At 39.0% G+C, this 26,884-nt stretch overlaps 1 protein-coding gene across 4 annotated transcripts in view; it reads right to left on the bottom strand.

Annotated features, from left to right (window-relative positions):
- The window catches only part of ACBD5 (acyl-CoA binding domain containing 5), a 31,379-nt gene extending 16,704 nt beyond the window's left edge, over positions 1-14,675 (bottom strand). The window contains exons 1-7 of one of the 4 annotated variants that reach the window (XM_061435811.1): positions 14,598-14,675; positions 13,100-13,268; positions 9,252-9,372; positions 7,729-7,801; positions 5,385-5,499; positions 5,255-5,287; positions 746-880 (exon numbers count right to left, since the gene is read on the bottom strand). In XM_061435811.1, coding sequence (XP_061291795.1) covers positions 746-880; positions 5,255-5,287; positions 5,385-5,499; positions 7,729-7,801; positions 9,252-9,372; positions 13,100-13,175 — 553 coding nt within the window. In that variant the 5' untranslated portion in view covers positions 13,176-13,268; positions 14,598-14,675. Of the gene's footprint in view, positions 1-745; positions 881-5,254; positions 5,288-5,384; positions 5,500-7,728; positions 7,802-9,251; positions 9,373-13,099; positions 13,269-13,456; positions 13,678-14,597 lie in introns of those variants that run through there. The other 3 variants (XM_061435808.1, XM_061435810.1, XM_061435809.1) reach the window with 3 other exon arrangements.
- Positions 14,676-26,884: the final 12,209 nt, after the last annotated feature.

Here is a 26,884-nt window from a genome sequence, read left to right on the forward strand (position 1 = left end):
TTATATACTGAGAGCTCACCCAAACTGTTGGTTTCAAAACTGCTTCAGTTGCATGTGAATCTTCTCAAATCCCTTTCAAGAGTTACTCTCAAGGTTCTTTCACTCTCTCAGGCACAGGCAAATTGCTTTGAAACACGGTCAAACTAAGAGGTCTACATAGCCAATAAAAAGAGCCTTCAAAGAAGGTATTATTTGTCAGACTTTATGGGAAAGTGAAGGCAAAACTAAGCTGTATGGTTTGTTTTAGTGTCTTTCTGCCCCCCCTTTCTAAAACAATATCCTGAAGAATCACTGGTACTCTTCCTCACAAGGCCCCCCCAGTGCAATACCCCAGGATTCCAACATTCCCTGTTCATCAGAATCTCTGCCTGTATCCTATTCTCTGGAACCCATGCTATTCCTGACAAGATATTGAGGGTTTAACTTGTCTTCTCTCCTTGGTAACAATATGCATATTTATAAATGGAATACATTTCTAATGCAGCATTTCAGGCACTACATTTACAAGAGTGACCTATCCTTAGCCTTCAATTAACATCAGCCCACCTATGCTTAAGGCTGGCTGTCCCTGAACTTGTTGTGAACTTTCTGTGAAGCCTCTTGGTCCACAACAAACCTGGTTAGAGGTCAAGAGTCCAGACCCTCCACGTGCCCTGATCACAGACAATGCCAAGTTAGTCCACACCTCTCCACAGCCTTTCATCTTAGTTAATGCAAAGTGATCAGCCCATCGCCCAAAGATTACCGCTATCACGTGGTTCTGGTCTTTTCGGGTCTTCTTGGGCTGCTTCTTCCTCAGATTCAGCTCCACTATCACTGCTTTCAGCTTTACCATTAACAGTTTTGGCATTTGGAGTAGAAGCTAGAACATTACCAAGATCTAAAATACAAAATGACCGTTTCAACTTTATGCTGTAACACATAATCATGTTGTAATTTACAAATAATACCTTGTGTAATTCACAAATAATAAAATAATCTTGAAGTAAAAAGTTAGAATGTTAATATATAATTAACAGTATTTTCAACTATATATGTGTACATTACATATACACTGTACATATATATATGTACAATATATATACATTATATTAATTCCTCCAGTTCACAACAAAATGATAACACTATCTTAAATTCTTTCTAAACAAGGCAGAGGATAAATTATTTTAACACTGATCAAAATGTAAAGGTAAGAGATGAATGATCTTTATAAACAGTAAACAAAAAGACAGTTATTACATACATTAGAACGCTGAAAACAAACACCTTTGGCCCTAAAAGCACTCATGAATATTATGGTTGGACTGCATTAAAAAGTTTTTTTATCCTTTTATTACCTTTAGGGCTTCAGGTGCACAAATTACATTACTATGTGTTTACACAGTAAATGGAAAGTTAATCTTTTTTTTTTTAAGCATGAGTTTAAAAAAAGAAAAAGGATTAGTTAATGTGATCAATCACCTAAAAGGGACAAATTGTCCTATTACCCAACGTCATACCTTTAAAGTAAATACATCAAAGGTTCTCAAACATTATCATGGATAGGAATCACCTGAGATCTAGTTAAAATGCAGGTTCTGAATTGGTAAATCTGGGGTAATCTAAGATTCTAGATTTCCATAAAGCTCCTATGTGATGCCAATGCTGATGGTTACTGGACCACATTCTGAGACACTGGGGATTATATTTCCATAACTCTGAGATATTGAAGACATCCTAAGTGGCTCTTGGCCAAAAACAGTGGTCTTCCTCCACAAACATCTGGGCTTTATTTTCAGTTATACAGGTCCCTTCTGGATGCTTCCATGCATCTCAAATAACCTATCAAATCTCCACTCATCTTTAACGGTCAGGCTTATAGCCTTATTTAAATCTCTCTAATCAGTAGCAGTAACAAGTAAAACTTCAACTCTATAGTCAACACTGAGCTCTATTCCCTCTCAGAGAATCATGATGATAACACATCTTTTGAATCTCCCTTACTCTGCCCCTGACAACCAGAAAAAATAAATAAATAAAAACTGACAATAAGTAAAATACAGAAACACCCACCACTCACAGGCACCTTCAACAAAGAAAGCAACAGGGAACCACCTAATCCCTCTCATCAAATGGATGTTTGTTAGAGAAACACCAGACAGCAACAAAAGCAGCCCCGTATCACCTGTGATGAGAGCTGCAGAAAGCATGAACAATTATTAATAAGAGCTACTCAACATCCAAAAATCAACATAGTACACCGTGCTGCTGCCGCTGCCAAGTCGCTTCAGTCGTGTCCGACTCTGTGCGACCCCATAGACGGCAGCCCACCAGGCTCCCCGTCCCTGGGATTCTCCAGGCAAGAACACTGGAGTGGGTTGCCATTTCCTTCTCCAATGCATGCAAGTGAAAAGTGAAAGTGAAGTTACTCAGTCGTGTCCGACTCCTAGCGACCCCATGGACTGCAGCCTGCCAGGCTCCTCCGTCCATGGGATTTGCCAGGCAAGACTATTGGACTGGGGTGCCATTGCCTGCTCCCGTAGTAGCCGACTAAAGGACAAAACCCACGTGATTATCACAATGGATGCAGAAAAGGCACTTGACAAAACCCAACACTCAACAATATAATACTGAAGACATTGAGAATATAAGAGAAATTTCTCAATCTGATCAAGGGCATTTATGAAAACTTACAACTAGAATCATACTCTATGTTGAAAGACTGAATGCTTTGTTCCTAAAACAAGGAACAAGACAAAGATGTACTATAAGTTCTACCTGGGGCTATCAGGCAAGAAAAACAAACAAAAGGCATCCAGATTGGAAAGGAAGAAGTAAAATGGCCTCTGTTTGCAAATGACATACTCTCATACACAGAAAATGCTAAGTAATCTACCAAAAAATCTATTAGAAATAATAAATGGTTCAGTAAGGTTGTAAGATACAAGATCAATACACAAAAATCAATGTATTTCTACAAACTACCAATAAATAATCCAAAAATGAAATTAAAAGAGTCAATTTACAATAGCTGCAAAAAGAATAAAATAACTAGCCACACATTTGACCAAAGATAGTGTAAGAACTATACACTGCAAATGATAGTACATTGTTGAAAGAAATTAAAGAAGATCTAAAGAAATGGATTGGAAGGTAATATTGTTGAGCTGACCATACTCCCCTAAATGATCTATAATTCATTATAATCCCTAACAAAATCTCAGCTAGGCAGTTTTCTAAAAATTGACAAGCTAATTCTGAAATGCATAGGGAAATGCAAGGAATCAAGAACTGGCAAAATAATTTTGAAAAAAGAACAAAGTTGGAAAGCTCTTTCCTGATTTCAAAACTTAATATGTATGTTCTGAAAAAGCCCATGTGACATAGATAATCTGTTCTACTTGACCTACTTTTAATAAGAACAAAAAGAACTACTTAATAAGATTCTTTAAAAAAAAAAACATAAAAAATTCAAAGATTACAAACTGTCTTGCAATTTGGCAATATCTTACAAAAGTGGACACCCATCAAACACTCATAATTTGTGACTTAGCAATTATATTTCTAATATAATTTATTACTTATATAGTTCCACCTATGTAAAATGACATTTGTACATGGTTACTTTCACCAGCAAGCTTTGAAGATCAGAAGAGAAAACAATCTAAATTCCTTTAGAGTGACACAGGTTAAATAAATTATGGTGTAGGTCCACATCCCTCACAATCCTTGGATCTAGATATGATTTGAAATCCAGAGTTTTCTAACTTTGCAATGGTCATACACTGTATATAATGTATATTATACAATACCTTCAAGAGAGTCTAAGGCAGCTCTCACAAAAAAATTTTAAAAAATAATATTTTTACAGCAAAACATGAAAGTGAAGTCACTCAGTCGTGTCCGACTCTTTGCAACCCCATGGACTGTAGCCTACCAGGCTCCACCATCCATGGGATTTTCCAGGCAAGAATACTGGAGTGGGTTGCCATTTCCTTCTCCAAGAGATATTCCCAACCCAGGGATTGAACTCGGGTCTCCCACATGGTAGGCATTGTAGACAGGCACTTTACCGTCTGAGCCAAAAACATAGTAATAGGCAAAATTAGAATAAAAACTTAAAATAGCCTCATGTCATTTCAGATCAAGGTTTGCTCCTCCTATACATATTAGGACAAGTTTTTCTGCCAAATGGGTTAACAAAAAAGCTTTATCAAGCCTTTCGAAATTTTTAATTATAGCTAAGGGATTATGGATCTGAGACGTCATTATCTGAAACTTCATTATTTTTTTCAACATTTGCCTCTGGCTGTAGGCTGGACACAGCCAAAGCAGGTCCAGAGTTATTCCCTTCTGCATCCTACCAACACACTTCAGAGAAAGAAAACACTGATAGTCTTTTCTGACTTGAGTAAGTATGAAATACAAAGAAGGTAATTTGTTAATGCTTGACCCCTAGAGTAGACAAATCAGATACAGAGGGTGTGGTACTGAGTCATACACAGTAAAAATTACCATCAGTTATGATGGTAGACACAATCTGCAGGCCTCATGACAGGACAGAAAGATTATCATTTCCATCAATTAGTAAAAGATGGAATGGGATGCCAGGGAAAAAGAAAGTAAGGATGGCCAAGCTGATTTTTATTTAAAACATATATGACTGTCATTTAAAATGACTCTTACTGGCTCATTTCACTCTGCTTTCTAAAACAATTTGAAGAGCAAATGTTGACAGTTAATACCAGCAAATCTGCAGAATATTCAGCTCCTTCTAGTACATAAAAGATAAGCCTTTCAATTCTTTACTGAAAACATGAAAACAGAATTCTAAAAAAAAAATGACAAGTGAGGTAAATTCACTGACGTCTTGTTTTAAATGCTCTAAAACTCTAGCAACACTAAAGTTAAACCATACTATAAACATAATCACTTAAAATTAGCTAGCAAGTCATTTCAGCCATAGCACTGCTAATACAATTCATAAAGCAAACAGAAAATATAAAAAATGAATCATAAAATCAAAACCATGAATTCTGTTACAATTCTGTATACAAATGAACCATCTGTCATATTTTAATAACTCAGGGTTAAAAATTAGGGTTTATAACATTTTGGAACTTGGTACAATGCATTTGCTTAGAAAAAAAACTCTTGAGTGAAAAGCTCGTTAAGTTATATAAATTTGTGCAGAATTCTTCTGACATGTAAATTTTGAACAAAAGTTTCACATGGAAAAAAAAAAAAGTTTCACATGGATTTCATTTATTCCTACCTTCTAAGCATTTAGAGATTTTCTCCAGTCGGACTGGCATGTGAAAGTGAAAAAAAAATTAGACATATAAATATTAATACACACATAATATATCAATCGCTGAATGAAAAACTAGGTCAAAGAGCCCAACCTGAGGTTAAATCAGAACTTCTGCCACTTTTTTTGTCTTCTACAATTTCATAAAATGGACCAATGACATGTAGCAGTTCTTCAACTTTTTCAGTCATCGGCATAGTTTCAAGAATCTGTAATGAAACGAAACAAATCTTGTGAAAACCAACTACTAATGTGATCCACGCTAGGACCAAATAATATATTTATAATTTACTTACTGATAAACTTTGAGAAGAAATTTACAGACTCCTCAAAGTATCTATGTTAATTACATATATTAATGTATATACTACCCTAAAAAAATTTCAGGCTACGATTTAAAAGCGTTCTCATTTTGAAAACTACTTTACATAAACTTCGTGTAAAATTTTACATGATAACCTATATATTGTGCATTAAACACTAAAGGCACTAATGTAAAATAAAATAAGAAACTGTGGGACTAAAGTGAAATTCTTGTGTCCAGTATTTAAAAAGGTAGTTAAGAAAGGCAGGAAATGGTAACCACTTTCAGACACCTTCATAACTATGGGCCAATTTAGAATCATCAGAGTTAAAAGGCAAGGTAAATTAAATGAAAAAGCATTCAAATAAATAGTCATAAGCTGGTGACTGACAAATTATTTCTATATGTGGAATTTTTTAAATTTATTTTTAATTGGAGGATAATTTCTTTACAATATTCTGTTGGTTTCTGCCATACATCAACATGAATCAGCCATAGATATACATATGTCCCCTTTCTCTTAAATCTCCCTCCCACCTCCTACCTATATATGGAATATTTTACAGGTATTAAAAAGTCTAAGATTAGTTCTGTGTGTGCTGATTGGGAAAATACCTATAATTTTTTTTTACAGGCAGAAAGCTAGTTGCTGCACAGTTATGTTTAATATGGTACCACTATCGGTTTCCTTTCCTCTTTTAAATAACAGGATATATATGTGTACATATATATATATCTTTTCTGTATCAATCTACAAAACATAATTAAAATTACCACTCAAGAATTAAAATGGAGGGAATGAGGAAAGATCATAACAAAATTTTAAGGAAAAAAAGAAAAGAATGGTATCAAACCAAAGCTGTAGATTATCTTTCTCTCTGCTTTTGAAAGGCTCCTTTGTTGTTCTACTGATACAGTTAACAACCGAAAGAACTAAGCTCTGACCTCTGTTACAGATAAACAAAGTCCACCAAATAAAACTGAAAATGTAACAAAATCCACAACTCTGAGCAGTGTAGAAGAGATTAGACCAAAGCAAATCAGTCTGAATTTACCAAATAAAGACTACTACTAAGAGATTAATACTGTCGAAGCACCGGCAAAAACTATTCCTTTTTACAGATTTTCTTTATGTTCCAAGGTTATTTTACATTCTCAGACAAATCTAGATTTCACAACTTCTGATCTATCACAACATACAAATATTCCTTTATAAAAAGGCATTAAGATCATCTTTAAAATGACAATTAAAATGATTTCATCAAATTGCTTCTGGAAGAGCTAATTAATAAAGAATGCCCTCCTTACTAGTTACCAGACAAACTAAAAGCATCCTTATCTTATTCTCCTTCTGAAGAATTTTTGCATTCACATAAAAAATCTTGTTAGTAAGAAATCTACTGATAGGAACATCTCAATTAATGAGTCAACACTTGTATGAGAACACTGTTGGGCAGTTTTATTACCTATTTCTCATTAAAAGTTTCAAAGCAGAAAAAATGTTTTAAAGACAGTCCAGGTAAGTCCCAGACTCCTGAGAAAGGGAAATCAATATTTTAAAAGGTTCCTATTCATATACTTTCTGCAAAAGTCAACTATAGAGAAAGACAGGAAAGATGAAAAAAGAAAACAAAATACCATGTCACAATGTGATGTACCTTCAAGAAAAAACTGCACCTTAAGATGAACTTTGATACAGATAAAGCCTTGATAAACTCAATAATCTCAGAGAAGGCAATGGCACCCCACACCAGTACTCTTGCCTGGAAAACCCCATGGATGGAGGAGCCTGGTGGGCTGCAGTCCATGGGGTTGCTAGGAGTCAGACAGGACTGAGTGACTTCACTTTCACTTTTCACTTTCAAGCATTGGAGAAGGAAATGGCAACCCACTCCAGTGTTCTTGCCTGGAAAATCCCAGGGACGGGAGAGCCTGTTGGGCTGCCGTCTATGGGGTCGCAGAGAGTCGGACACGACTGAAGTGACTTAGCAGCAGCAAAGTCAATAATCTAGATTCTATATTCTAATGTAATACAATCTCCTTGTTTCTTAAAACAAAGCAGTTAATTAGACTGATATAAAAATTAAGGCGGCCCTGAAAAGTTTTATTTTCTATTATGAATTATTTTCCCTACCTTTTTCATTTCTTCAACATAAGCAATCATGGCTTCCTCTTTGGTCATATCACCCAAAGAACTCCACGCATCCCTAGAAATGAAGATACCCAAATAACAACAGAAAGACACCTGATTTCAATTGCTTAGAATACAATTTACAGTTACTGCTATAGGGTCATTAATTTAAAATAGGCTTTACTTAAAGCTATTAATACAAACATTAACATGTTTCCAAAGGATCTCTTTAAATGCACCAAACTTGAAGAAAAATATCACTGAGCAAAATGGAAAACTGAGTAGTATCTAAAACTTTATTAATAAGTATAAAATATATATAAATATATATATCATAGATTACAGAAACCACATTATACAGACTACAGGCCACAGACACTATACACTGTTGATGATTATTTGCTAAAAACTCTTTAAAGTCTTTATCATTATAAAGAACACTGACAAAAATGAACATTTTTAGAAAATTTTACAAGCATTGTCACAGTCAGGTTTCAAATGAACAGAAGTTTTGGTTAATTTAAATAAGAGTCTAACTTAGACACTTGAAAAATGGAAACGTTTTCTTCTAAAAAAAAAATGAAAATGTGAGAGACAAGAAAAATTTAGTCTTAGATGATTAGAAGAGCCTTTGAAATTTTTGCCTAAAATGAAAACCTCTCTTTTTAGAAGTATTTTCCAGAAGCAGTTTAACTCCACCAAAGGTCAATCCTGAGGAAAATCATTAATAAATAAATTTTCCTCAAACGGTTTAAAAACCATATTGCTGTTACCTTTAAGCTAGTATCTTAGGACTTTTCAAAAAGATCTTAGAGGAAAGTACAGAACTAAGAAATCCTCAAAGGAGTTTAAGGACTTTCAGTACAGGGTGAACTTAGCCATCAAAACATATGGCTCTTAAGACTTACTCTGCCAGTTAGCATACTCTATTCCTGACTTACATGATGTATGGTCATGATATTCTGTTTAAGAACGTCAAATGTTGGTCTGTTGGAAACATGGCAGAGGTATTTTGTGATTCTGTTAAATATATTAAAAATCAAATTTCTATTCAAGTACCGTGGGACAGGAGTGATAGCTGAGATAAAAAGTAAGCCAGAACCTGAGTCATGCTCCTAGTTACTTATTATCTTAAAGGCTCGAAGCAAACCATGTCACCTGACAAGCCAAAGTCAGCCTTTTTCTTGGCAGGTAAAAGAAGCAGGAGAGTTTGTTTTTTTTAAATGCAGTTTGTGAGACAGTCTTGGCATAATAAAAAGAAAAAAAAAATTCCATAAAGAAAAAGACTAACTGAAAATGCTTTTTATCTTTGCTACACCCACCTCCTGTGGTTTTATTGTTTTTCTCTCTTCCCCAAGACCTTCCTATTTGTGTGAAATTGTGTTGGAGCACATGGAAGATAAAAATGGATCCAACACTTGGAAAACTTTATGCACAGAATAATACATAACCATATAAATAACAGTTATATGACAATTATGTTATTAAACTTAAAAATTCTTTCATAGCTTTCTTCATAAAATTACCATTTGTATCTTCCAACAGGATCCCAGAAGCCAGGCTTTGACAGTTTACAAGGTCCTTCAGTTGCCTGCTTATAGAAGCTATAGAACTTGAGCATCATTTCATTTGTTGGCTGGAATGAACCTGTTGAAAACATACATTAAGTAAGATCACTTGGAGAATACAATTGATCATTTAATGCAATAAATTAGCTAAGCTATACTAATAGTGATTTTTTAATACTTCATTAATAGTCCAAACTATTCCCATTTTACAGCAACAAAAGTTATGGCTCAGTTTCTTTATTCCTTTGATTTAAAAATAAAATTCCCTGGCTACCCAGTAGTTAGAATGCAATTCAGGGGACACAGGTTTGATCCCTGGTTGGGGAACTAAGATCCCACATAACACATAGCGTGGGCCAAATCAAAAAACTCTGAGATTTTACACTTTCATAACATTGTCCAACAATTCAATAAATAAAAGAATAAAGGAACAAATATGCTATAAGTGTAACCAAAATAATTGGTAAATGTCACTTAAAAAAACAAAATATAGAAAAACTGTATCATGCAACTATAATTAAGGTATTTTTATCCAAAAATTGTGACAAATCACACTGACTAGAATAAATGAAAAAGTGAAATATATACTCTGCTAACTCAAAATTGCAACAGCAAGAAATTCAACTTCTTTTGATTTCCGATTTCTCGATGGATTACAAAGTTGGGCTACAGCCAACCAGCATGTACTGTGGTAGAAAAAGAATTAATCCAATATGAAATACGTTTCTCATTTCCTACCTCCATAGTTTTTAGACACATCAGTTTTTTAAGGATCAGACTTCATACATGTTTCTAGCATATCAGGAAACATTTTTATATTTAAAAATTTCAAATTGTTTGAATTAATGCTGTAAGTTGCAATACTATTTAACAACAGAGAAAAACTAGAATATAAATGTTTTATAATAACAAGCTAAATAATTTTGATACACATATATGACAGGATTATTTATAACTACTGCCCTTAAAAATGTTGCTGTCTTTTGTGTACTAATATGGAATTACGTTCATGCCATAAGTGGAAAGGTTATAGACAATTTTATTGTCTTATTCCATCTTCAAAAAATAAATACATATGCAAATGTATTAGTTGTACATGTGTGTGTAAGATCCAGCTTGTATTCATGCATGTGTGATCTAGATATATACATATCAAATTATTCTTACTGAATATCTCTGGGACTTAGAAATGGGGAATGAGGCAACTTTCACTTGCACTATTTTTATATTACAAAGTACGTGTTATTTTGTAATAAAATTTAAAATACAGAAAATAAAGACAAGTAGAAATCATTTAAAAATTTACTGTAGAAAAATATTAAAAATAGCATGAAAAATGCTTCATGATCTACTATGAAATGAGAACAAAACAGCAGTTTAAAACAGCATAACCAGCACAATCCATTTCTGCAAAATAAATACCTACATACTTAAAAAGCAGAGTAGAAGGAAACACATCAAAATGTTAAAAGAGGATATAGCTAGATCATAGGCATATAGATTACTTCTAGTTTCTTTTTGCTCATTTTTATTTTTTCAAAATTTACATTTAGTGTATATTACTTTTACTCCAAAATTTATAATAAAATTAAAACTGTAAAAATATTTTTAAAACTTCATAGATTGCATAATAAGCTGATAACATGTAGTTATCGAAAGCTAACAGTTTATACACATTGTAATTGAATTGTAATTGAAAATTACAAAACAGACAAGCTGAGAGCTGATGGTTCAGATTTGGCCAGGAATACATAATTCCAAAATTACAATAATAACCAAGTACACACTACACGCTCATTTAAGAATATCCATTAGATAGAGTGCTTCAGTGATACAGTTTTTACACAGCAGAGGGGGAAAAATGGAGAAACTATAGTTTAAAATGGTTACCTATTTCACTAACACAAACCCAAATATAAAACACCAAAAGCTTCATCTCATAATATCTTTAGTAAGTCAATCAACTGAGATTTAAAAGTTTATTGGTTAAGGTGACTAACATATACATTAGGTTACAACAAAAACGAATAACATATACTGAATGTATCCTGTGTATAAGACACTGGATAAAATATAATCTCTGTCCTCAAGGTGCTCATGCATAATATATTTGATATATATGTGTTTAAAATACTATATAAGAAAACTAATTTCTAAAGGCCAAGAGTATACCAAACAAGATGCTACAGGATTCTTCATAACTTTATACCATAATAAAGATTAAGCAACAAGAAACAAAAAACTGTAAGTTTATTTGCAAAATAATCCAGGATAGATGACATAACTTAAAAGTTTTACTATAGAAATAATTAGTGATTCATTATAACAACAATTCTGTTTCAATTATTATCAATTTCATTTCAGGGAATAACAGTACAGTACTGAACATTGCCTAACTCTGTTGCCATTTGGCAGAGGTTCTTGACTTTGCAATATCTTCTTAAACGTTATAAAATACAAACTGTATACTTACATGGATTTCCTAATAAGCAATACATGATCCTAGTAAAGATAGCAAACTATCACCAAGTCTATCCTATCAAATCTCAAGAAGTATAAAAACACGTGCTTTAGAAATAAAGATGACGGTACCATTTAAACAAAACTCTTAGCATCATGTCTTCCTATAAACTCTCTCAATCAGACGTTTTAAAAATCAATACCTAAGTTCCTGTTATTTCTTTACATTTTGTTCATTCACTCTTCTCTTTCAATCCCTCGTGTGTCCTCCGTTATGATGTTTGAAGATTACGAAAGCAAACTTATTTTATGTATAGTTGTTTTCAAAACCTTTTTATCTGCACTTAATGAATGTTTGTTAACAGTACTGAACTTAGCCCAATGATTTACTGAATTTAGCCCAATGGATTACTTAGCCTTAGCCCAATGATCATGAAAATAGTGACCATGACATTAAATACTGTAGTAATGCATTAGCGTTGTATTCAGTTAGTTTTACACTCTGGCACAATGAAAGCACTTAAAAGCATCATTTTAAAAATATAAGTTTACGTGAAAGATAATTCATATAATGCAGAAAGATAAGTGAAAAGTCAAAGTCCCCCTCTTCAAGCCTTTCCACAGGGGAAAAAAAAAATCTGAATAATGGCCTTAAACTTCCCAACATTTGTCAAAGACATACAATTACAAATTCAAAAAGCTCTGCAAAATCCTGAACAGCATAAACAGGAAGAAAACCATACCAAGACAGGTCATAATCAAACCACATAGAGAAAAATCTTGACAAAAGTCAGAAAAATGACAGGCCAAATATCAAAGAACAACTCCAATGACTTTTCAGCTAAGTGGCCAGACTCCAAATGAGTGCAAAAGAGAGAACACTAGGACAACGAAAACAGTTTTTTTTTTTTTAAGCAGTAAATATTTATCCACTTTTTAAATAAGAGAAATCGTTTTACATGCGAATACAGTGGTTCTTTTCCTTTCTTTTCCTTCATATGAAAAGTTTTCAGAAAGTAGACTTTATGAGTATGCGACCCAGGGCATCTCTATCCTAGATTTTATTTTACCATACCCAAACCGCAGTCATTAAGTGACGAGATTTTTCAACAATACAAACTACTTAAGATCTGGATACTGTATCTGTTTCAGGCTTGAAAGATCAGCAGGCAGTTAATTCACATCTGATACCTCCCTTCAACTGCATGCAGAAATCAAGGAAGAAAATAAGTAGGTTAAATAAGCAAGACCAGAAGCAGAAAGAAGGTTCAAGGAGGTGAGATTCAGAAAACTGGGGCCTCGGGCCTCTGCAGGAGGCTTCTTCAGCGGGGCCCAAGTGGACGTACCATTTTTCGGCAAGCTCTGTATCACCTTCACAGCCGCCTCAAACCGGGTTTCGTGAACGGATCTCGTGTCCGCCATCTCCAGCCGCCAGCGCCGGCCGCGGTCCCAAGGTCTGTCGCCTGGAATCAGGCAGCAGCAGCAGCACCAGCTTTCCCAGGAGCCTGCATGAAACTGAAACATGGAGCGCAGCCGCGGATCAACATTCCCGAAGGGAGGAGGACTCCAAAGCGCAGCTGGTCAGCTCCCCGTGGCCCTGCCCTCTCCAGGCCACACCGTCCGAGATGGCCCGGCTCCTTCTCCTCCCCGGGGCGTGACCTACGCTGGGGAGGCCGGGCCCCCCGGACGGAAAAATAACTCACCGAGAGGAAGAGCATATCTAGCAGAAGGCGGAGGGGCCCAGGGCACCGGTGGTCGCGGTGCAGCCGTCCCACCCACAGGACCCTGGCGGAGCAGCCACACCCCCCATCTCGGCGAGGTCCGTCTGTCCGTCCGCGACCTCCAAGCAGCCCCGCCCCAGAGCTTTGGGGGTGGGGGCCCCACTCTCTGCTGCCGCCGCGCAGTAAACTCCACCCACCAGCCCGGCGGCTGCGGCGGTGACGCGCGCTGTTTGCCCCTCCCCGGAGGAGTTGGGCCGGAGAAGGCAGAAAAGGAGAGCAGGGAAACTGGATCGCCGGAGGGCCCTGGGATCGCTGTTTGAACAGGCCTGAGCGAAGTGTCCTTGCCAGTGCGACCGCCACGGGGTGCAGCGCGCGGGTTGGGGGATTGGAGGGGGGTGCGCTGCGGGACCAAAAAAAAAAAATGACTGTGGTCCCCAGCGTCTTAGGTTAAGGTTTGGAGAAAGGTGATGGGGTTTAAGCAAAGTGCTTTAGATCCAGAGAGGCTTGGTGCGAACCTTAAGTTCTGCCATTTAAAGTTCTGTGACCGACCTAGGGGCAAGTCACTTCGCCTCTCCCGATGGCAATCTTCCTAACACCGGTAGAGGAAAGGATTTAGGGATGTTGGGTGGAGGTGCTTAGTAGTGCTTGGCTCGCAGGCCTTCGACAGCTTTAGCCGCCCCGATACAAGGACATATGAGCAACAACCAAAGGAGAGGGGGAGGTCGCCCGCTACTTAGACGGGGCGGGGGGAGGAAGAACACCTTCCCCGGCATCACCCCCCCCGCCCCCCCGACTTCGAGCCAAGGAGCCGGGCACGGTGCCGCTCCAGCCCGCGCTAACGGGAGACAAGGCGTGGGTCAGGGGCGAACGAGGACAGGCGCGGCAGCCCTAGAAAGGGGTAGACCCCGGGCCTTCGCCTTCCTAGCGCATCGAACCGTATCGTCAGGCACCTAGGAAGCGGTCCCAGGCCCACAGTGGAGGCGCTGCTTTGGGTTCTGGGGAATGGAGCCCGGCGGCCCGGAAACCCCAAAATCGCCAAGGTCCCTCTGTCAGTTCGGGATGGGTTAGGAGGGTGACTATTCCAAATCTACTCTTCCCCTGGAGCCGCAGTGCCAGCCTTTACCTTGATTCTGCGGGGGCAAGGCCTGTCCGTTAAGGTCCCCGACGCCCGCCCCTCGCCGTCCCCCCGCCCACCCCCGCGGGCTTGTGGGAAATGTAGTCCCCGCTCCCGGCGCTTCCGGACACCTCCCTCCCCCCGGCGGGAGTTCTCCCACCGGTTCCGGTTCGGTTTCTCGGTCCTGTAGATCCTGAAGCCGTTGGGCCGGAAATCCCGCCTTCCTATGTTCCTTCCAGAAACACTACATCCGCTTCCATCCGAAGGGAATCGACCCTCTGTGGTGTCTTTCGGAGGAATCCCGGTGGGACTGGACTTGATTCGAAGAACTGGGGTCTCATTACTTGCTCCTGATATTTACTAATTGAAGGCGGGAGGAGAAGGAGATGGCAGAGGGTGAAATGGCTGGATGGCATCACCGACTAGATGGACATGAGTCTGAGCAAGCTCGGGGAGTTTGGTGATGGACAGGGAGGCCTGGCGTTCTGCAGTCCATGGGGTCGCAAAGAGTCGAACACGACTGAGCGACTGAACTGAACTAATGTTTAGTAAACGTTGAGGTCGTTGCTGTTATGTTACCGTCTAGGTAATAAAGACTGCGGCTCACTGAGAGTCTGATAATACTTGCCAAGCGTATAACATATTCCAGAAACTCTGTAGAGTGTTAACCAATGAGGAAATTGAAACATATTAAAGGATTTGTCCAAGAACAAGTAGCCAGTGAGTACAGGAGACTGTAGGGAAGGCTTCCCAGGTGGCTCGGTGGTAAATAATCGGCTTGCCAGTGCAGGAGACATGGATTCGATCCCTGGGTGGGGAACATCCCCTAGAGAAAGGAATAACAACTAACTCCAGTATTCCTGCCTGGGAAATCCCATGGACAGAGGAGCCTAGCGGGCACAGTCCATGGGGTTGCAAAAGAGTCGGACACCACTTAATGACAACAGGAGCGAAGCCAGGAATCAGTCAATCCCAAAAACTCTTGCTTTACATCTTAAACTTTTTCTAGAACACTAAAGTGTAATAGGCTAACAATTTTTCTAACTTATTCAAACAAGGAAAATTTTCTGTGTTTAATATCTACTGCTTCCTCTACTCTTTGCTTGCTCTTTTATTTTAAAGCCTTTCCACTTTCAATCAGTTGTGCATACTTGGGAAAGGACGTGGGTATTTCACATCTAAGACTTCATTTTGGCAACTGTTCATTAAGGTTTCTATAATAAGCTGTAAGGTTTATGTAATAAGTTGGTCATTAGGTAATGATGAGTAAGAATTTTTCTGCCAATCACTTCTCTTGTATATCCATTTTCTGGTACTATGGATTTTCAATCATGGAGAATAGCGTAGAGAAAAGAAATTGAGGTTATTCAGTTAAAGGTGTTTAAAAAGTAGCTCATTTATGTAGCTGTTCTGGTTTAGATTTGGTACTTCTACCGAAATGTAATGATGAGTGTGATAAATTAAATCAGTTCCTAAAGCACCTTCTAGTTATATATCTACCCATGTGGGCTTAGTCAATTCAGTCATGTTGAACTCTGCACCCCTACGGACTGTAGCCAGCCAGGCTCCTCTGTCTGTGGGATACTCCAGGCAAGAGTACTGAAGTGGGTTGCCATGCCGTCCTCCAGGGGATCTTACCAACCCAGGGATCAAACCAGTGGCACATCTCCTGCATTGCAGGCGGATTCTTTACCACTGAGCCAACGTGGAACCCCTATATAATCCTGTAATTCTACCTAAAATGTATTTCATGGAACACTAATGCCTTTTAGTACTTTCAGTATAGTGACTAATATGAAGCATTCTTTTTTTTGAGATATACTGATGTACAACAATCTATTAGTTCCAGGTGTACAGCATAATGATTTTATATTTGTATATGTTATAAAATGATAACTGCAGTAAATAAAGCATTCTAGATCATGTCTTTCTACTGATATTTAATTAATATTTAATTAAGACTGGGCCCACTTCTTATACATGACCATAAGTAAGGTAAAATAGTACATTTAAGGGTTTTAAGAAACATAAAGGAGTAAATATTAAAATAAGTTAAAAGGATTCTTCTAGATGCTCCTTCCTTTACAATTGTAGGGAAGCCCCTGGTGGCTCAGATGGTAAAGAATCGGCTAGCCTGCAATGCAAGAGACCCAGGTTCAATTCCTGGGTCAGAAAGACCCCCCTGAAGAAGAGAATGGCAACCCACTCCAGTGTTCTTCCCTGGAGAATTCCATGGACAGAGGAACATGCAGGCTACAGTCCATGGGGTCGCCCAGAGGTGGCTAACACTTGCAAATATTTTTAAAGTCCTTACTGTCATGTAATGTAATTGACACTGAAGTTACAGAGCATTTTTAAGGTACTCAGTCTAATGTGGTAAACAGATATGTCAATTATACTCAGTAAAACTGAAAGAAAAAAAAAACCTAAAACAGTACAATGTATATGATCAGCAGCAAGTTTGTTCATATAATGGGACCATAGATATGAGTGAAGGTGAGTCACAGCACTGGAAAACGATGATTGGAAAGGTGAAAGCGATGATTGAGGCCAACTTGAAGGTCACATCTGCCATGCAAAGGAGTTTGTACTTTGTTTTGAACCCACAAAGACCATTTTTGTATCAGTTGCAGTTTGATTCCACAGTTTCCCTGGTGGCTCAGACAGTAAAGAATCCACCTGCAATGTGGGAAGTGAAGAGGAACTAAAAAGCCTCTTGATGAAAGTGAAAGAGGAGAGTGAAAAAGTTGGCTTAAAGCTCAACATTCAGAGAACGAAGATAATGGCATCTGGTCCCATCACTTAGTGGGAAATAGATGGGGAAACAATGGAAACAGTGTCAGACTTTATTTTTGGTGGGGGGGGCTCCAAAATCACTGCAGATGGTGACTACAGCCATGAAAGTAAAAGACGCTTACTCCTTGGAAGGAAAGTTATGACCAACCTAGAGAGCATGTTCAAAAGCAGAGACATTACTTTGCCAACAAAAGACCATCTAGTCAAGGCTATGGTTTTTCCAGTAGTCATGTATGGATGTGAGAGTTGGACTGTGAAGAAAGCTGAGCGCCGAATTGATGCTTTTGAACTGTGGTGTTGGAGAAGACTCTTGAGAGTCCCTTGGACTGCAAGGAGATCCAACCAGTCCATTCTGAAGGAGATCAGCCCTGGGATTTCTTTGGAAGGAATGGTGCTAAAGCTGAAACTCCAGTACTTTGGCCACCTCATGCAAAGAGTTGACTCATTGGAAAAGACCCTGATGCTGGGAGGGATTGGGGGCAGGAGGAGAAGGGGATGACAGAGGATGAGATGGCTGGATGGCATCACCGACTCGATGGACGTGAGTTTCAGTGAACTCCGGAGTAGGTGATGGACAGGGAGGCCTGGAGTGCTGGGATTCATGGGGTCGCAAAGAGTCGGACACGACTGAGCAACTGAACTGAACTGAACTGGGTTCAGTCCCGGGGTTGGGAATACCCCCTGGAGAAGGAAATGTCTACCTACTCCAGTATTCTCACCTGGAGAATTCCACGGACAGAGGAGCCTGACAGGCTACAGTCCATGGGGTTCCAAAGAGTCAGACATGACTGAGCGACTTTCACAGTTTGATTACAAAAGCAAAACTACTATGAATTGGGGAGGGAGGAGGGAGGAGGGTTCAGAATGGGGAACACATGTATACCTGTGGTGGATTCATTTCAATATTTGGCAAAACCAATACAATATTGTAAAGTTTAAAAATAAAATAAAATTAAAAAAAAAATCTACTATGATTGATACAGTGTAAGAGATTAATTGTGGGGATTAGAGTTTCCATGACTGGGAGGCCTCTGGAACACTTTGCCTGTTACTGGACCTGATGCTAAAATGGTTCTAGATCAGCATATCTTGTAGTCAGGAACTGATGTGAGAGAAGAACAAACTGAAACCCCCTAAGCACAAACTGGAACCCCTCAGGACAAACTGAATCCAACATTACCTCTCACTGCTTCTAAACTCAGTGACGTGCACAACCTTCAGAACAAAATGGTACCAGTCTCCATGGAGATGAACTCACCCCTGACCTAAGACTCAGAGCGGTTGTGTGTCAGGCTGCTACTCCAGCCTGGTGTCCTTCAGAACTGCTTCACTTCTACCTACCAAACATCACATAAATTCATCTGGGAGACACAGTTCTAGCCTCTCTAAGAGTAATGGCCCAAGACAAATTCACCACAATTATTATTCTTGGAGTGGCCAGATTCTACTCCAGAAATATATAGAAAGATAAACATTAAAAACTTTAACATAAATCAAAAGAGAAAATGAAAAGACAAAAATCCGATCTTGGCTATTATTCGGAAGTACTGTTATGGACTGAATGTGTCCCCCAACTTCATCCGTTGAAGCCCTAACCCCTAGTGTGACTGAATCTGGAGAAAGGACCTATGATAAAGGTTAAATGAGGTCATGGGGCAGAGCCCTAATCCAATAGGTTGGTGCCATTGTAAGAAGAGGAGGAGACAGCAGCCCTCTATCTCTCCCATAAGCTAGCATCTTGATCTTGAGCTTCTCCAAGAACTGTAAGAAATAAATTTCTGTCGTTTAAGCCACCCAGTCTGTGGTATTTGTTCATTATGGCAGACTAAGTGAACAAAGACACCAGGAATACTTCTGAAAGACAGCCAAAGAGGAAGAAGAAATGAGGCATAAATATAAGAGACAAAATTATTTTTGGATAATAGAATTGTCGATCTAAAAAAATGATATTGAATAAGCTAAAATGCTATTAAAATTGAGTTCAGGAAGATGAACAATTTGGGATAAATATACAAAATCTATAGCTTTCTAATGTTGGAATGCAAAAATTAAGCCCACATAGATTAGAGACTTAAATATAAAAAGCAAAACTACAGATTCTTAGAGGATAAGGCAGTCTTAGCTAATACAACAAGAAAGAAAAGTATAAATAAGATACAATGATCAGGAAAGAAAAAGTAAATATTTCATTATTTTCAGATGAGATATTTGTCCACATAGAAAATTTAGGGCAATTATTACAGTGAAGAAAGTGTCCAACAAGCTTGTTGAACATAAAGTCAATCAATAATGATCCCTTGAGCCAACAATAATCAATTAGAAAGTGTAATAGAAAAATACTGACAATAGCAATAAAATTCAAAATACACTGAACAAAGAAAAATATGTAATACCTTTATGGAGAAAAATTATAAAATTTATCAATGAAAAAATAAAATAAAATAAAATTTATCAATGGGCCTGAAAGACCTGAATAAATTGACGCATGATGGTTCTACCCAAAGCTACAAAGATGAAAACTATTCTCAAATTAATGCATAAATAACAATGTAAAGTCAGTTATAATCCTCATAGGATTCTGTGGAACTTTATAACCTGACTCTTAAAAGCCCTACAAGAAGATCTAGAACAGGCAAGATGATTCCAGAAAGAATACGATGGAAGGTTATATTAATCAGAGTGGGCTATCTGCTACAATCAACTCCTGCAGTATCTCAGAGGCCTAACACAGTGAAGTTTATCTCTCACTCAGGTAGGGTGGACTCTGCTCCATTTAATCATCCAGGAAGGTAGGATTATCAGCCTCCATCATCCCAAAGACCTCTGAGTCCCCCACTGGATCTGCTGCCTCTAGCCAGAAGACACTAAGAAAGAAGACACAGTCTCAGGGGAGACCTTTAGGCGCCAGCTCTAGAAATGGTGAATATCACCTTACAGCTCTGAAAGTGGCAAATATGGGTCCCACTTCATACAATACTAAACATTTTTAGTCTACTTAAATTTCTCCCTAAAAGAAAACTGGGCTTACTGAACAAATAGCCATCTCTACCACAAAATATTGGCACTGCCGAATAGCATGCTTAAGAATAATTAGTAATTAATGACTGTGATATTGACTGAGGAAAGCTAGATTAATAGGACAGAATAGAGAAGCCAGAGATAGACAGGAATTAAAAACTAGTGGAGAAAGAATGAACTATTAAGTAGCAATGGAACAATCCCACATGGAAAACAAAAATATTAAAATCCTTTCTTCAGAAATGGGCTTCCCTGGTGGCTCAGACAGTAAAGCGTCTGTCTGCAATGCTGGAGACCAGGGTTCAATCCCTGGGTCGGGAAGATCCCCTGGAGAAGGCAATGGCAACCCACTCCAGTACTCTTGCCTGGAAAATCCCATGGGCAGAGGAGCCTGGTAGGCTGCAGTCCATGGGGTCGCAAAGAGTCAGACACGACTGAGTGACTTTACTTTACTTCAGAAACACACATAATAAATTCCACACAGATTAAGGATCTAATGTGTAAAATGTATCTTTAAAGTCCTTAGAAGAGAAATAAAACAGCTGCTGTGTCTCACAACCCCAGAGGGTACCATTCATGTTGTAATTAACTGATATTGGCTGATGCCCCATAAAGTCATGCAGCACAGTGGTCTTGCTTATGATTAAGTGTTAAGGAAAAGTTTACATAACGAGCCCTCAAAATAGAATTGTAAAAAGAAAATATGGGGACTTCCCTGGTGGCTCAATGGTTAAGACTCCATGCTCCCAATACAAAGGGTGCACGTTCAATCACTGGTAAGGGCACTAGAATCCCACATGCTGGGTGGAACAGTCAAAAATAAATAATTTTTTTTAAAAAAGAAAACATGGATACTTATCTTAGGCTCTCATTAACTAACTACCATAGACTGAGTGACTTAAACAGCAGACATGTATTTCTTACAATTTTGAAGGCTGAGAAATCCAAAATCAGTGTACCAGCAGCCTGGGGCTCTTGGTGAGAGCCCCTTTTCCCTGGCTTGCAGGTGACTACTCTTTTGCTGTCCTTTCCTCAATGTGATGCACGTTCATAGAGAAGTCTCCTTCCCTTCATCTTCTTATAAGGGTACTAATCCCATCATGAGAGTCCCAAGTTCATGAACTAATCTAAACCTAATTACGTCTCAAAGTCCGCACCTCCAGAACCATCACTTTGGGGCATTAGAGTTTCAGGTTTCAGCAATGAAAGAACAATGGACCATATTAGACTCTGAAGCCTAAGAATTAAATGTGAAGTGGAAAAAAATCAATTTGAAGAATATATAAAATACAAAAACAGAATTGTGAATTATTTATACAAGCTTAATATGTAAAATTAATTTTCAATAAAAAGATAAACATGAAATTCATGTTAGTGATTGCCTGGATGGGTGGAGGGACTGGATATGGTGCACAAAAGGTCTACATTCTTATCTGAATATTTTATTTCCCTTTACAAAACAAATACTACTATGAAAAGTGTAATAATTTTTAATTTTACAGAATTTTACCCAGTTGCCCCACATTGCTTATTGAATAATTCATCTCTTTTCCCTTTCTATTTGAAATAACCCCCTTTAAGATACTAGTTCCCACAACTCAGCAGCAGCAAAAAGAAACATTTAAAAAGAAACAAAGGAGTTTAAGAGACATTTATCCAAAGAAGATATGCAAGCGGCCAATGAGCACTTGAAACGATGTTCAACATCACTAATCAATAAGGGAATGCAAATCAAGATCACAATGAGATACCACTTGACATCTATTAGAATGGCTATTATCAAAAAACAGAAGATAGCAATTTTGGAAGGATGTTGAGAAGTTGGAACCATTGTGCATTGCTGATAGAAATGTAAAATAGTGCACCAGCTCTGGAAAACAGTATGGCAGTTCCTCAAGGAATTAAATATAGAATTGTCAGGGACTTCTCTGGTGGTCTGTGGTTCAATGCTGCACATTCATTGCTAAGGTCCAAGTTCAGTCCCTGGGCAGGGAACTAACACCCTGAAAGACGTGTGTGTGTTTAGTCGCTCAGTTATGTCTGACTTTGCGACCCTTCAAACTGTAGTCCACCAGGTTCCTCTGTCCACAGGATTTTTCAGGCAAGAATACTGGAGTGCGTTGCCATTTCCTCCTCCAAGAGATCTTCCCGACCCAGGGATCAAACCAGCATCCCCTGTGTCTTCTGCATTGTAGGTAGATCCTTTACCCACTGAGCCATCTGGGAAGCCCAGAAACTGAGACCAAATCTCTCTCTCTTTATATTAGAACACACATATATATTAGAATTATCATATGACCTAGCATTTCACTTCTGGGCATCTATTCAAAAGTATCAAAAGCAGAAACTCAGACATGTATTTGTTCAATCTTGTTTGTAACAAAACTAGTGACAATAACCGAAAGGTGGATCCAAGTGTCCCTGAACAGATAAGTGGACAAATAATATGTGGAATATACATACAGTGGAATATGATAAATAAAGGAAATTCTGATGCATGCTACATGGATAAATGTTGAATATGTTGTTGTAAATGAAAATATCCAGTCACAGAAGGAAAAATATACATCCATGAGGTACAACAGTCAAATTAGTTTAGACAGAAAGTAGACTGCTGGTTGCCTGGGGCTGGGTGGAGAGGTGAATGGGAAGCTATTATTTAATGGGAACAAAATTTCACTTTGAAAGAATGAAATAGTTCTGGAGATGCACGAAGGTGATGGTTGTACATTAGCATTGTGAATATACTTAACAGTACTAAACTGTACACTTAAATTGGTAAATTTTGTGTTACTTATATATTTTGTCACAATAAAAACTCAACTTTATAAGTTATACGCCCTTGGAAATTCTGAAAACAGTGGAAAAATGGAGAAATATTACTTCACAGAAATGAATTTTGCAAGGCAAATCTTTTTTTTTTTTTAATTTAAGCCTTTGTATTTATTTCAGCAAAGCCAAATCCAGTAAACTGTTTTCATCCAGGATTAATCAGAACTAAAAGGTTGGACTGTTTTTCTCTCCATAATAGGCCAGTGTGTTTTAGATGAGTAAGTGGATCCCCTGGAGGAGGAAATGGCAATGCACTCCAGTCTTCTTGCCAAGATAATCCTGTGGACAGAGCAGTCTGGTGAGACTGTAGCGTGCATCCTTAGTCACAAAAAGAGCTGGACATGACTGAGCATGCACCCATATGCATACAGAAGCAAACAGAGCAACCAACAAGCAAATACAAAGTTTCGTTATATTTGAGGGCTTCTTTCTGGACTTCCTATTCTTTTTGTCTCTTCATGTGCCATTACCAAGCCATTTAAATAACAGTAGCATCTAAATACAGAGAAGGCAATGGCACCCCACTCCAGTACTCTTGCCTGGAAAATCCCATGGACCGAGGAGCCTGGAAGGCTGCAGTCCATGGGGTCGCTGAGGGTCGGACACGACTGAGCGACTTCACTTTCAATTTTCACTTTCATGCATTGGAGAAGGAAATGGCAATCCACTCCAGTGTTCTTGCCTGGAGAGTCCCAGGGACAGGGGAGACTGGTGGGCTGCCATCTATGGGGTCACACAGAGTCGGACACAACTGAAGTGACTTAGCAGCATCTAAATACAGAGAAGGCAATGGCACCCCACTCCAGTACTCTTGCCTGGAAGATCCCATGGACGGAGGAGCCTGGTGGGCTGCAGTCCATGGGATCGATAAGAGTCAGACGTGACTGAGTGACTTCACTTTCACTTTTCATTTTCATGCATTGGAGAAGGAAATGGCAACCCACTCCAGTGTTCTTGCCTGGAGAGTCCCAGAGATGGGGGAGCCTGGTGGGCTGCCGTCTATGGGGTCGCGCAGAGTCGGACACGACTGAAGCAACTTAGTAGCAGTAGCAGCAGCAGCATCTAAATATGTTTTAATAATATATAGTGCTAAAAAAATAATAATATATAGTGTTAGATTTCCTTATGTAAAATAAAAACTATTCACTGAAGGGTTGTGGTGATAAAGTTTCAAGACACTTTAAATGTCCTTCCACATGGAACTGAGTGAATAATTATGGCCCATCCATTCAGTGAAATACCATAAAGTATGATGGGACAATTTGAAGGAAAGTTATGACCAACCTAGATAGCATATTCAAAAGCAGAGACATTACTTTGCCAACAAAGGTCCGTCTAGTCAAGGCTATGGTTTTTCCTGTGGTCATGTATGGATGTGAGAGTTGGACTATGAAGAAAGCTGAGCACCGAAGAATTGATGCTTTTGAACTGTGGTGTTGGAGAAGACTCTTGAGAGTCCCTTGGACTGCAAGGAGATCCAACCAGTCCATTCTGAAGGAGATCAGCCCTGGGATTTCTTTGGAAGGAATGATGCTCAAGCTGAAACTCCAGTACTTTGGCCACATCATGCAAAGAGTTGACCCACTGGAAAAGACTCTGATGCTGGGAGGGATTGGGGGCAAGGGGAGAAGGGGACGACAGAGGATAAGATGTCTGGATGGCATCACTGACTCGATGGATGTGAGTCTGAGTGAACTCCGGGAGTTGGTGATGGACAGGGAGGCCTGGTGTGCTGTGATTCATGGGGTCGCAAAGAGTCGGACATGACTGAGCGACTGATCTGATCTGATCTGATAGCAAGATCTTCATGATATGGTGGAAATGAACAAAAAAGCAGGAAGACAGAACACCATGTACAATTTAGGTAACAAAAAAATTGTTTTTATGTGCATAGAAGATCTAGAAGGTCTATAAGAAATTGGTAACATTTGTTGCCTCGGCGGCTGGTTGCTAGGACTCAGGTGGGATTCTCAGTGCATAATTTTTTAAAAATATTTCTTTAGTTGGTTGCACGGGGCCTTAGTTGTGGCACATGGGCTCTTAGATCTTTGTTGTAACACACAAACTCTTAGTTTCAGCATGTAGAATCTATTTCCATGACCAGGGATGTAATACAAGTCTCCTGCATTGGGAGCATGGAGTCTTAGCCACAGGACCACCAGGGAAGTCCCATGTAAGATTTTTTTAAAATTATTTTTCTCTATTCATTTTTAAAATAAAAATATAAGATGCTTAGTGCTTAGTCACTCAACCCTGTGGACTATAGCCCACCAGGCTCCTCTCTCTATGGGGATTATCCAGGCAAAAATACTGGAGTGGGTTGCCATGCCCTCCTCCAGGGGATCTTCCCAACCCAGGGATTGAACCCAGGTCTCCTGTGTTGCAAGCAGATTCTTTACCATCTGAGCCACCAGAGAAGCCCAAAATATAATATACATACAGTAAATTGTGCAAAACACACTGCTTTTAAGAGTAAGTTTGAGCTTCCCTGGTGTCTCAGTGGTACTGGGTTTGCCTGCCAATGCAAGAGACATGGGTTCGATCCCTGATTTGGGAAGATCCCACATGCTGCTCAGCAACTAAGCCTGTGTGCCACAACTATTGAGCCTGTGCCCTAGAGCCCAGGAGCCACAACTACTGATCCCAAGTGCCCTGGAGTCTGTGCTGTGCAACAAGAGTGAGAAGTGTGCAACCACAGTGAGAAGCCTGCACAGCGCAACTGGAGGGTAGCCCCTGCTCACTGGAGCTGGAGAAAAGCCTGGGCAGTAATGAAGACTTGGTGCAACCAAAAATAAATAAATTAATTAAATCAAGAGTATAGTTTGATGGTTTTTATTTCCACATGCACCCCTGTAACCTCCAACCAGATTGTGAAGAGATGTAGAATATTCCTGGTGCCCCAGAAGATTTCTTCATGCTCCTTTCCAGCACATGCCTTATAACAACTAACTACAATTCTGAATTTTGTCATCATCCATGACTTTAGCCTGTTTTTGAACTTCATAGAAATGAAATCATACCCAATGTACTCTTTTCTTTTTTGGCAGCACTGTGGGGCATGTGAGATCTTCAGTCCCCAACCCAGAATCGAACCCACGGCCCCCTGCCTTGGAAGCATGAAGTCTTAACCACTGAACCACCAAGGAAGTTCCACCACAATGTACTCTTTATGTCTGATTAATTTCACTTGATAAAACATCTTTCATCTCTGAGAGTACACCTAGTGATTCAGGCATCCGTGTTCCTGCATTTATCAGTAGTTTGGTCGTTTTACTGCTGCATGTATTCATTATATGAATTTTCAGTGCAGTTCAGTCGCTCAGTAGTGTCTAACTCTTTGCGACTCCATGAATCACAGCACGCCAGGCCTCCCTGTCCATCACCATCTCCCAGAGTTCACTCAAACTCATGTCCATCGAGTCAGTGATGCCATCCAGCCATCTCATCCTCTGTCATCCCCTTCTCCTCCTGCCCCCAATCCCTCCCAGCATCAGAGTCTTTTCCAATGAGTCAACTCTTCACATGAGGTGGCCAAAGTACTGGAGTTTCAGCTTTAGCATCATTCCTTCCAACGAAATCCCAGGGCTGATCTCCTTCAGAATGGACTGGTTGGATCTCTTTGCAGTTCAAAGGACTCTCAAGAGTCTTCT

Source organism: Bos javanicus, chromosome 13 (genome assembly GCF_032452875.1).
Source record: "Bos javanicus breed banteng chromosome 13, ARS-OSU_banteng_1.0, whole genome shotgun sequence".
NCBI lineage: Eukaryota > Metazoa > Chordata > Mammalia > Artiodactyla > Bovidae > Bos > Bos javanicus.